General features: G+C 28.0%; 1 protein-coding gene across 1 annotated transcript in view; it reads right to left on the reverse strand.

Annotated features, from left to right (window-relative positions):
* Positions 1-919: 919 nt before the first annotated feature.
* Positions 920-13,907, reverse strand: part of LOC106466307 (histone-lysine N-methyltransferase setd3-like) — a 32,229-nt gene continuing 19,241 nt past the window's right edge. Inside the window, exons 6-11 of the mRNA XM_013926577.2 lie at positions 13,447-13,557; positions 12,253-12,333; positions 10,278-10,342; positions 7,993-8,051; positions 5,592-5,706; positions 920-1,024 (exon numbers count right to left, since the gene is read on the reverse strand). Coding sequence (XP_013782031.1) covers positions 920-1,024; positions 5,592-5,706; positions 7,993-8,051; positions 10,278-10,342; positions 12,253-12,333; positions 13,447-13,557 — 536 coding nt within the window. The remainder of the gene's footprint in view (positions 1,025-5,591; positions 5,707-7,992; positions 8,052-10,277; positions 10,343-12,252; positions 12,334-13,446; positions 13,558-13,907) is intronic.

The following is a 13,907-nucleotide window of genomic DNA, read 5'->3' on the forward strand; positions in this document are numbered from 1 at the left end:
GTCTTCACCGAATTTAAACCTATTTGAACTATTTCACTTGTGCCTCTCATTTCATTTTTTCATGCTATATTTGTATATTTGATTTGTTTATTTCTTATGTATAATGTTAAAGTAATTAAAAAGCAAAATTTATTGTAAGTCCCTTATTATTCTAACAAACAATAGTGTCAGCAATATCAAGGTATAGCAACAGCATGTATACATCTTCCATTTGATTAATTTTGTGAAAACTATTTGGACACCCATAATATGAACAGTAACCACAAATACATATTAAATAAACACATTACTTGAAACTAAATACAAAATAATTTCAAATTCATTGCACTTACTTTAAAAAGTACATTGTAACAATACCACTATTAGTGTATATGTGTGAGAGATAAATCATTTGTACTACAGCATTTGAAATGACCAAATTAACAAGTAAACCACAAATTTTAAACCTATGAATAAAATTTGAATTTTTGTACTTTTACAGTTTTTTATTTTCCTGTCCCTTAAAAATAAGAAAATTACTTTCAGTTCTCTGACTTTTATTTCAAGTTGTTTTATCATTCCAAATTAATTTCTTTTCCTTTAAACTATGTCATTAATTCTAAAAATAAAATGCCTACATACTTAGTAAATAAAAGGCAACTTGATCCAAATTTTAATGAAACCAATGAACATCACTGATTGAATATTTTATTCTAAAAGTGAAAACTTTTAATAAAATCCTTGACACTGAAACCACAGTTGAGTACATATTTGTGAAAGTGACAACACAAGCAAGCCTATAGCATACATTTCTCAAAAACATTCTTTTTCTACATACATCTTCAACAATTTTAGATAAATTGATTTTAAAATTAATTTTCCAAAACCAAAAATTATAATAACTATATTTGATAAAATCTGTTACTAAACAAGATCTATTCTAATACAACAAATTGAAAATATGATTTACCTGTTCTCCTACATTTACATTTTTCATGGCAAAGCATTCCAGTTGATTCTTCTCAATATTGAAGTCTGTAGATACCTAATAATAATAATAATAATAATAAATTCTACTCATCTTTCAGGTAATATCACTGAAGCATTCCAGGTGATCTTTCTGTATATTTAAAACTTAAGCTTTAACCATGTAGATCTTACATCTCCATTAAGTTTAAACCATAATTAACCATCTTGTGTACTGACAAAAATATGAAAGCTTCGTCAAAGCACCAGAAATATTGGTTAACTCTTTCAGGACCACTGATATACCTTGATCTCTTTCCTTCTCATAATGTAAATAATTAACCAAGTTGCACCATTTTGAACAAACATTTAAAATACTTCTTTTTATCTTAAATTTAATTTTTTTTTAAATGTTGACTGCAAAATTCCAACTTTATTGATATTCGGTAACATATCTCTTTTGATACTTTATTTTGTGAATTGCAGTAGTCATCACTTCTAAATATAGACTGTAGAAAAAAAACCTGCATAAACTGACAACAATTTATCAGTGATCTAGGCCCAGACTTTTCAAAATAGTGTCAGGTTATACTCAGTAACAATATTTTTATTAAAAGTATTCTTAATCAAGAACAACTTACATTTAATAACACAGGCTTGTGAATTTAAACTTCATAAAAGTTCTTTTGGTTTTAATAATGGATTTTCTATAATTCAGCTACGCAAATTTCAAAAATAATATTCATGTTTTTCTATCATGTACAAATTTTTTACAAATCAGGAAGAAAAAAAAAACTCTTACTTAGATCAAATTATTATTTCCTTTACCACAGTGAACATCTTTTATTATTATGTTTGTTAACAAAAATACTTAAATATTCATCCTCATTCATCCTGATTTTTTTGTGAAATCTAGGTCTTTTAGTCTGAAAACTACGTGTTGTGGTCTTTCTTTTATATATTGCATCTGGAACATCTTGTTCCAATGACCAGCAATAATCAGCAATCATGCTGATGTTCCACCTTCCCTGATACCTCCTCTCCATTTCCCTGATGTCTTGATGAAACCTTTCCCTTTGTTCTTCACCGACGGTACCAAGATTTTCAGGGAAATAGTCAATACGTGAGTGTAAGAAATGAACTTTCAAGCTCACATTACAACCCAACTCTTTGAATTTATCAAGCATGTTACTGACAATATTTTCATAATTTGGGTCTTTGTTGTTTCCTAAAAAAATGTTCAATAACATCTTTAAAGGCAATCCACACTTCTTTTTGAACTTTCTGCATTGTCCTTTCGAACTGTTCATCCAAAGTCAGTTTCCTAATCCGAGGCCCAATAAAAATCTCTTCTTTAAGTTTCACTTCTGAAAGAGCTGAAAATTCCCCACATAGATACTTGACACAGTCGCCATCTTTGTCTAAGGCCTCTACAAACTGCTTCATTAAGCCCAGGTTAATGTGAAGTGCAGATAAGAGGACTTTTTTTGTGTCAACCAAACTTTCAAGTTGTTTTTCGATCATGGTATCAGGCTGACTCTGTATGGCCATTGCTTCTTTATCCAGTGCTGATTTCAAATGTTGATTATCCAACATGCAAAGTAATTTTGATTTTATGATTAAAAATATTTTTATGCATCAGAAAATTTTCAAATTTCACATGACAAAATCCTTATAACCTCCAGATAATTATCAAATGTTTTTTTCAAAAAAACTTTATTTTTTATCTGTTATTTTCACTATCGGATCGACACATGGGTTCGGTCAATTTGACTGACCTCATAACCACAATAAAAAATTAGGAAATAAATATAAGTTATGCTTTTTTGTTCAAGAATGACTAAAAATTACAACATGAAAACACAAATGTTTAGTCTAAATAGCTTAAATCTCACAACATTATACATTTATATATATATATATTCATATTTTATTATATTGACCTTTCAGCCATGCTTGGCTAACATTACAGCAGTTGCAAAGACATAGTGTATGTGCACTCATATTACTGCATCCAAGAATATAAAACTGGCCTTTACAAAGTGACCTCTCTCGGCTGCATTTTAGTGGACTAGTATTTTGTAAAATACAGTCATATTTCAGTTATAATACATTAAACATGTATATAAATTATTACTATTTATAAATAAGTTCTTAAACTTATTTTTCTTAAAACACAAAACAGTAAATAAAGAAGTATAGCACACTATTATCTCTTCTAGTTACAAACTTTGTACTTGTTTGCTACTTGCCATAAGTTGCTAAGCCTTATCAAATTTCGCACATGGAAGATGTGAAACGAAATAATTTTTTTTGGTTTTATATATACATTTTGAAATACCCAAGAACCATAAGTTACTATATCAATACGAAAGAATTCCACTATAATTTACCGAGCTTAGTAACCAAGCTGTATTTGGGTCTAAAAAAGTATGAAATTAAAAGCTCACTAAAGTCTTACCTTACCACTTGAAATCTAGCAAAAAATGAACGAGTTTGCAGCCCAAATAGTTAAAAGAGGCTGAGAAAGTCTCTAGGGGGACATTCTGAGCTTTTGATTGGTTATTCACACTTCATACACAGAACTACGTGTACATAAACAAGTATTTCCAAAAAATGAACGAGTTTGCTGCCCAAATACTTAAAAGAGGATGAGAAAGTCACTAGGGGGGGTGAGCATTCTGAGCCTTCAATTGGTTATTCACACATCATAGATAGAAGTAGGTGTGTGTAAGCATGTGTTTCTAAAAATGGAAATAGGTGGGCAAGGGCCACTGTGTTTGATTCAGTAAATGTAGTAATATCTCAGCAAACAGAAAAGATAGAAGGTTCTTATTATATATTCTAGTTTGTCAATATCAGTAATTTGAGGTCTTATTTCGTAAGAAACTTTATTTGAATTTGGACATCACAAACATCTAATTTGAACCAATGCTACTTTCAACATACCATGTACAGATATACAATGGTGAAAATAACAGATAAAATATAAAGTTTTTTTTTTAAATGTTTGATAATTATCTGAAGGTTATAAAGATTTTGCATGTGAAATTTGAAAATTTTCTGATATATTAAAGCATTATTAATCTTAAAATCAAAATTACTTTGCATGATGGATAGTCAACATTCAAAAAGAAAAAATGCATGAGCAAATCATTACTTAAAACATCTTAAAATATTATACAAAAATCTGATATTTTGTATATGAAAGCCTTGTAATGTTTGCTGATAACCTGAAATTTCGTGAAGATACACTTACTGTATTAAAAGTTATAGCATGAAAACTATAACAAGCACAACATGGTTACGAGGTCAGTCGTTGGGACCGAGCCCATAGTGAAAGAGTTAAGAAATAAACAAGCCATTATCTGTTTATGCTTATAGTAAATGTTGTAACTATATAATTGCAATAACTCAGTCCCCAGCATTAACAATTCAAAACTAGTAGGGTAACTTCAAATTCTTCTCTAGTGAAACACTCTATTAAAATTTCAAGTTTAACATAAATTAAAAATATTAATAACCTTTCAACTCTTTCTAAACTAATGGATGTTGTCACTTATTTCTCCAATCAGATCTCAATATTTTCAGTTACCTCGAAATTTTTATTTTTTTTACATTTTCTTCAAATTTATTGTTTGAACTCACTTATTGCATTACATGGAGAGGTCTTCAGAACTTTGGTTTCAGTTTTGAAAATGATAGAGGCTAAGCCAATAATCGTCAGAAGGGAGTGCTATGTAATCCTGCAGTTTCTTTTCATAGTTTTTGATAACATTAGTTTCATTCAAGATAAAGTTTCATGTTACATTTGCCTGTTTGAAAACTACGGGAATATTTTACTATGATAAAAAATCAGACAAGGATACCAAGGTTTAGTGAGTATGGTAAGCAAAGACTTGCAATGGCAAGTTATTCACATTACATTAATCCTTTTTTCATTGAATATTAAAGCTCTTGTGTTCAAACAACACAAACAAATAAAATAACTTAGTATCTATTGAAAATGAGCTATAATTATTAGATAAAAATTGATCTTGACCAAAATATTGATTGGTAAATGTCACATTATCATGTCTAACAAAGATCAAGGTGTTTCAACTATGATGAAAGATGAAATTACTGTGCATCTGTAAAACTGTCTGTCACAACATGTTTGTGTGATTTATATTGGTAAGTTGACTACTTCAATTAGCAAAAAAAGTATCAAAATAAATATACTGAAGAATATCAAATAATATCTGATTGAATATATAAAATTGATCAATAAAAATAATCTCAAAAGAAAGGAAATATTTCATTGTTTTTCACAATAAAATTTCACAACTAAAAAAAAATAATAATGCAAAATAAAATTTTAGAAATTTTTCTAAAAAGTTTGTACCAAGTTCTATACAATTTGATTAAGAATTTATTTTCATTGTGAGAAAAGAAAAGGAGATATCTGTAAGAACTCTCTGGGTAGACGAGGGTTAATGGATGAAACAATGCTCTTTTGTAATTTTATGTTGTTTTTTTTTGTTTTCTGCTATACTTTCACACCTTATGTTGTAGTTGGTCTGTTACACTCACCTATAATATAACAAAAATTATTATGCTGGGTTTCATTGTCCAAGGACTTTAACCAAATTTATAAAAGTACTCACTATTCCATTTACATGATTACACATGTCCCACAAAGGAATGAGTGCTTGGATTCTTGAAGCCCCATCTGGTGTCGGAACAGAATTTTGCCTTGTCATTACCGTTGATACTGCCCATCTATAAAGTCAAGAAAATTTATTAAAATCAAACTTTTTAACTCATTTGTAGTTTGAAACATTTCCAAACTTGTTTTATGTCAGAGTAGAATTTAAATAAACATACTAACAAGATCAAATTGCCTTAGTTGATAAGTGTTATTTTTATCTCAAACTGATTCAACATTCTTAATAAATCTTCTGAGCATACTTCAACAACAGGTCCTAGAAATCTTAATACTTCCAAGGAAATTTAGAGTTACAAAATTATCTGAACAAAACAATTAATTTTTCAGTAACCAAACTGAAAAGCAGGTGCAGTTGACATTTCTTCCAAGGAAGTACTTCATGAATATTCAACCCTTTGATTACCAGCATGAGTAGATAATGTTTTTGCATAAGATGATACTTTTACTAATGTAGGATCAGTATGTTAGTTATCAAACAGCTTGAAAAGAATGAAGATGTTGAAGTTGGTGGTTAAAAATGTAAAATTCAACTCTTTACATGTTTTCTTTTACAACTTCCAAGTTTCTGATGCTAATAAAATAATAAATATATCATCTGAAAGCTTATATTATTTTCTCTCTCACAATGTATTTGCTGTGGAGCACCCTTTCTTCCTTATGTGATTGTAAATTTTTAAAATTTTCACTTCATATGTCTTGAAACTGTATGATGCTAGTGCCTCGAAATAATGTAAGTTACCAAATGTTTGGTACTGTTTCTATACCATGGTAAATAATAATAAAATAGCTTAATAGGTTTCCATGTGTGTTTATTTTATTGAAATAATTGCTTTGTAAAAAATTTTAACAAGCAAAAATTCCTATTGTGAAATCTGATTTGGCCTTGAGAATGATGCCAGCAAAGCTCTCAGGTTACGTAGAGGGCTTATTCTGGGTCTTTTAAAACAGCTGTATATAATTTGTAAAAGAAGGTCAGTTTAGTTTTATACAAAAGATAAAGTAAGATAAATACTACTCATTCATCTTAAATTGCTTCCAATACTTTGAGTAGCACATGATATAGGAATGTATAGGAATTCTTTTTGGAAGCAAAGGACAGGTTTATGTGTGTTAATAAAGGTGGCTTCCAAAATATAGAGATGAAAGGTTGACAGACCATTTGCATTAATTTTAAACCTGCTATCCATGTAGTTGTCAGCACAAGTCGGGTTCACTAGTAAATGCTGGCCAATTGCTGATTAACATTTTGACAAATTCAAAGGTCAATAAAACAAAAATTATTAAATATAAATAGATTTATACTGTTTAGAGATTTAAGCTATTTAGAATAAACATTTGTGGTTTCCTATTACAATTTGCAGTTATTCTAGAACAAAAAAGGTAATTTAGATTTTATTTCCTAATTTTTATGATGGTTGTGAGGTCAGTCAAATAGATCAACACCATATAGAGTTGATATTGATAAAATAACAGATTAGATATAGTTTTATTTAAAAAATGTTTGATGATTATTCAGAAGGATATAGAAATTACACAAATTCTACCCAGCCCACAATAGAAGGGTTAATACAAAACACAGTTGTATTGATAAAATTGTTTGTAACACCTGAATATTTCAGACGCCTTAATGCTTAAGTTCTATGCTTCAAAATGAAATTTAGTTCATAAGATGTTACGCAAGTCTGTTGCAGTTAAACTGTACTGAAATGCATGATCGGTGTTCAGGAGGAAAGCATGATTACTCAGAAATAGAAGTTCCTCTTCTCCTGCCCATGATTAAAAGTGAAAGAACAATTTTCATGAAAAAATAATCCACAAACATTAGGAGGAAAATCAGCTAAGGGTACAAGACTACATAAACTCTAAAATTCCACACTTCATAGAAATATATAAACACACAAGAAAACAAAAAAATTGCAGTTAACATTATTCCATGATTTAAATCAGAAAATTAAGACATAAGTTCATCTACAGTCAATAGGAATTAGTTAAAGCTCTCAACAAGTTTAAATACATACCAATAAATGCAATATAATCTTTCAAGATGTGATTCTTAACTTTCAATGAATTTTATTATAAAGTTTATTTCAAATAATTATTAAAAACAAAACATTAATTTTACTCAACAAATTCTGGTAACTTTTTAAGATGATAATTTGAAAATGTGTCATTAATATTAAAAAAAAATTTGTGAAACGAAAAAAAAAATCTACTATTATGTAGCAGAAAAAAATTCTTGAAAAACACACTATTTAGTTACACAAATGTAACTTGCATTAATTATGACAGCACTACCCATACTTCAACACCTTAAAGCAAACAATTCATGACTAACTTACCTGTAAAAGTCATATGTGAAGAAGTCTTTTAGCAGTAAACTTTTTGCTGCAGGATTAGACTGAAAATACAAAATATATATATATATATCCATAACTATTAGTAAAGATAGTAAAAACAAGATTATAAGCTTATTTACTGTATTCAATCTATTTCAAAATTTAAACATAAGCAAAAGGATGAATTACTTCACTGAAATACTAATAAAAAATAAAAAATTAAACAGTTATATATATGAGAAGGGGGAAATAACAGAGGACATCATTTTCCAATGTATTGTTACTAACATCTTTATCCTTTTTTAACTAGCTAGACTGAGCTATTTTCTTGCTTAGTCTTTATTTTAGCAAAATTAAGAGAGTAAGTTGCAAGCATTTTGAACACTTACCTACTTAGTTTTGTCTTTGTACAATAATTAACAAAAAAGCAATGTCATTTGATAAATTTCATACTATTATAAAAACATACATTATCTATTATTTTTATCCCATTAAATACATGCAAAGTTATATTATTGTTAATATTTTACCTCATTTTATAATCAGCATAAAAAGCTTTCCTTTTTAACCAAACTACAGTGTTAAATACAGTTTGCCACAATACTCCAGTTGACTGAACATATTCAGAGTAATAATCCAATTCAACAAACATTTGGAGAACAATATAATAATAATATATTTATCCTAAAAAATACCAAATTTGGAAGATTCGTTGGAATTTTAAACAGAAAATTATTTGATTTTATTCATCTAGAATTACCATATATAAATCTCTGTCAATTTTACCAGCTTCATACTCTAAACAGCAACAGTTGTTTTATATACTCAAAGATTCTACACATTTACATTATTTTCCTCACAAATGTAGGCAAGAAATATTTTCCAAAATGCTTATACATAATCAAAACAGAAATTGTAATCTTGATTCTAATAACATTTCTATAAATACCTCGCATATTTTCAAAAATTATAGTAAATTAGAATACCTACTTGAGTTTTACTACTCTTTTACCATAAAAGTTTTAGTCAGAGAATATTTTATATTGCATTAATTTTCTTTTATATTACGGATTTACAATCAGTTTCAAAACTGTTTTTTCAAGTATCTTATTTAGCAATTTTTTCTAGATTTCCAAGTTATTTATTCTCTCTCTCTCTCTCTTTTCTTTTGGAATTTTACTCACTCCTTTTATACGTCGTGGTTTTGTTAGTAAACATTTGTTCAATATAAAAATTAATTTTCAATCTCACAATGATTATTTAAATTATATTGTAATGTATTATTTTTGTTTCTAAAATATCATACTTGCCCCCCTTTCTATGACTTTTTATTCCTAAAGTTTGCTTGATTTCTACTTGAAAATTAAGAACTGATGTTTATTAATTATATAAAAAGTTCCAAAAAAGTGAAAAATTTTTATTTATCAAATCTCAAACAATACATTGGATGAAAATACAGTACTAGGACATTTGAGTTAAGTTTTTTTAATAATCTATTATTTTTCTTTATGCCTTTGGTAATTTTTGCTCTAAGATTAAAGTCAAGCTGATAAGATGATACCACACCTGAGTATTCAAGACCTCTAAAAATGGTACATTTCACTGATTATTACAGTGTGCAAAAACACAACAAATTATTTATAATTATTTTAAGTTATTTTAATGCCTTTCCAAATTCACAAACAATATGTTCCTACTACTGAACAAGCCTCAATGTGACAATTACAGATGGCTCAATACGTACACACACATATGTAAATACATACATACAAAGGATATTAATTGTAAGTATTATCTTTCTCTCTTTATGGTAGAAACACTTATTATGATTACTGTATAAACACACTGTTTAATGTAGAAAAATATGCATTATATTTTACAGGCATATTTATTGTAATTAGACAAAAACTAATTACTTTATAAATATGTGTAGAAGTTTTATAAAACTGGTTAAGTATGGTTTCTATTAAATAGTAAAGGTAGTTCTTACTATAAGTACATGTTTAATCCAGTATGATATTTCAGCAAAGTGTGATATACAAAATCCACAGAAAATGAAATTAATTTTTTTTTATCTACAACTAAAGAAATGATTTTTTATATATTCATGTGAACAGTCAGTCAAAAAAATAAATAGCTGAATTCAATAACCTGCAGAATAACAGCTGTTACCCAGACAATTATTAATAACATTAAATATTTTATCATTATGTAAAAAATTTCTAAGTTCATTAAATCTATCCACATAATACACTCCAACTAAACTTTCATTTAAAAAAAATACCCACTTGAAACGTTTTATAGAAATGAGCATACTGTCTGGCAATGTTTCGGGAGGTCTTCACAGTCTCCTCTATACAAAAAGTTTATGGAGTGTCAAAGACAATTTTAAAAGCAATCAAATAATTATGAAAGACATATCTTATCTTTACATTATTTAAGCTAAAAAACGATTTTTAGGAGTGTTATTTGAGCAGTAAAGGAAACGACCTGTGCACATACAACTTTAAAGTAAGTGATCTGACTGTAATCAACATCTAAATTCCTGGTAAATCATCACCTTAGACAAAACAAAAGAAATGTTTGTATTATAGGCTGTACCACAGTCAACCTTATTCAAAATTTGATATTGGTTTTTAAAATGTATTAGATAAAGAGGCCACTGAGGAATGAATACAATGCAGCTGATAAAGTTTCACATGCATATTGGAATGCTTGAAATGTTCTTCCTCAAATGTTGCTGAGGGTAGTTGAAAATATAATAATTATTATCTAATACAAAAGACAAAAAAATATAAACTTGAAGTTATGACAACTCGCAACCGAGCACTGATGCATTGAGAAGATGTACCAAGTTATGTCTTAAAGGATCAACAGTTGTATTAGATAGAATACTAGTGTCATGAGTACTTCTCATGGAACAGATATAACAATACTGTATTGTCTGTTTATGATATCATTCCTAAGATAATATCATTGTTAGGCTATCAAACACTACAAGCTATCATATGGACTTAAATAAGACTAATTTCAATCACACTCCATCATAACTTGAAGATGTCTGCCAAAGAAATCTTTCCATTTTGTGCTGAAGATTAATGTTACATTAATCTCTACAACTATAAAAAACTGAAATCTGAAGATTGGCATCAGTGAGATATGGAATTAATTCTATAGAGTCTTTGGAAGATAAAGAAAATAATATACATCATGTACAGTTAGCTTTCCTGGAAAGATCTACAACATAACAGAAGATTCATTAATATCACAGATTAAAAAAATAAAAACAAGATCAAAACAGCAATCTCTGAAATTTTATAGAGACTAGTACCTCAGATCAATTAAGGAGATCTCAAGTTCTGATTGTCATTCTAAATGTGGAATTAATTCAATAAATTTATGAAAAATTTACAATAATAAATATACATACAATGCAAAGTTACCCTAGAAATTCAACAAGAGTATCTTAACATCTCATATCCATAAAAGGAGACAATTAAACTAGCATTTAAAAGTTCATAATAGAAAAAACATGTTAATAATTTTAGTGTACAAAAAATATAAAGTCCAAGTTGGTAATAAAACATCAAGAAACACAAACTTGTTTTATGTATTAAACAGTAAATTTAAACTACAACCTCTTATCACAGAAATTATACATATGTACACACATTCATAAAAATGCAGCTGAAATGTAAAATATTTAATGTTTTCAAAAATAATGTAGAACTTTTTCTGGCCTACAGTCAATTATATCAAACATCATTTAGTATAAGTTTAGCAAAAATTAGACTCAAGGATATAAAATATTAAGTATACCACTACTTTATATTTTAAAAGTAATAACAGTAGCCTAGAATGTACTGGTATATCAAGATATTTACAACTCTCCATTTTAATTTCAAATTGAAAAATCAAAAACTAACAACAACGATGGGCACTCATTTCTTTGAAATATTAATTGCAAAGCTTTCAGACTTTGCCTACGTCCACCTTCAGGTAAATTTATACTGCATATTACAATAGCTTTGCCATCAATCTTTTATTGGATTTATGATTGCCATCTGACTGAATATTGTCATTGATCACTCACTACAACGAAATACTTTTGTATGTTATATACCCTTTGATATGTATTCAAATAACTAAATAAATTTTGTTTCATAAATTAGAAACTCATCTGTCAGAAAATGTAACAAAAATTATCAGAAAGTATTTATTTAATCACTCTTAGCAGTAAAAAAGTGAATTCCTGATATAAACCTAGTGCTGGTGAGCCTTGTAATTCTTCCAGTTCTTCACAAGTGAAGTACAAAGATGTATTATATTCAGCTGGGAGAATTGCTGTAGCATTGTTAAGGAATCATTAAAGAAGTCTTTCCCCCAATATTAAAAATGTTCATTAAGACTAACATACATAATACTATTTTCAATACTTAAAATATTCAATTTTTAGCAAGTGTCCCACCTCAAGAATTTTTCAGAATCAGTCAAAGAATCAGAAGTAATTATAATTAGTTTCCATAGTTAATACACATGCATGTATTGCTGTACAAAGTTTTGTCTTTCATGTAGTCAAAATGCAGCTACAGATAAAGTAATTTCATTATTAATCAACTAAAATACATCAAAGACTACACTAAACTCTGACCTTGGTTCTTCTATCAATTATTTTCATAAACTGGTGAAACAATTTTTTATTAACACCAAAGTTAAATCTGTAAGTATACGTAAGAATTTCAAGTGATTCCAAAATGTTTGCTTTTCTTCATTTAAATCCTAGACAAATTTACTATAAACATATTTTATTGGTATAGACCTGCTTAAAATTGATATAAGATTAGTTTTCCTTTACAAGATTAGTTTGTACACTTTCTAATCCTCAATAATAAACATAACTTTTCCTGCTGACTTTAATTTCTTGTAAATATATACAACAAAAGTTTCAATTCATACACTTTGATTCACAAAAAAAATGTCATAAAGAAGTTCCTGCATAAAGACATTTGTGTAGTTATTTTGCTAATTTGCATAAAAACTTGAATTATATTCCATTTCCTAATAGGAAGGTCTAAAACTATTGTATGTTTTGAAAAATCTTTTAGCTAGGTTTTCACACAAACAACAAATGAACTGGTATCTGTTTATGAATACCATAGTCTTTTATAAAAGAAATATAGTAGGACAAAAGAGCTAGTCATGCAGTTACAAAAAGCAGCAAGTACACATCCAGTTCAGAATTGTAACGCTCATGTAAATAAGAATAGACATTAAATTACTAGGGGTTCTTCACATGAAATAAGTTTTTTTACATGTAATATGGATGAAAACACAATACACATTGTAACTATTTGTGAAAAATGCTTAATAATACATATTTCACTACATAGGTATTCTCAAAATGAAACTTATCAGTATTGGATAAAATTTAAATAAACAGAATTTGAAAAAGGATACAAAGATATGGCTGCCAGAAAGATTCAGGATCAAAATACTCAAGCAATAAGTGTAAAGCTAAGACAACATTTGGCATTTCTTGAAGGATAGCATCTTTCTCTAACAGTGGACCTAAAAATATGTGAGTAATGTTAAATAACCTGATAAAACAGCCTATATATGGTAGTGAAATACCAGTTCATAATAATGCTTAGACTAGGAACTCTTCACCCTAATTGAAAAATTATAATTACAATCAGAATTTCTTTTATTTATTACCAAATTACAAAACCATTATCTACTTGATAGTAGAATGTATAATAGTAAACTTTAATTGTTGTTACATGTAGGTTCACACCTGGAAGAAACATTACTAAGAAATGTTTAAATGTATATACAACTTTTTTGTAAATAATCTGTGAGTTACATATGTTATTTGGTGTTTTATTAAGATTAAAAATTATGAGGAACTACCCTATAAA

Source organism: Limulus polyphemus, unplaced genomic scaffold (genome assembly GCF_000517525.1).
Source record: "Limulus polyphemus unplaced genomic scaffold, Limulus_polyphemus-2.1.2 Scaffold2217, whole genome shotgun sequence".
Taxonomy (NCBI): Eukaryota; Metazoa; Arthropoda; class Merostomata; order Xiphosura; family Limulidae; genus Limulus; species Limulus polyphemus.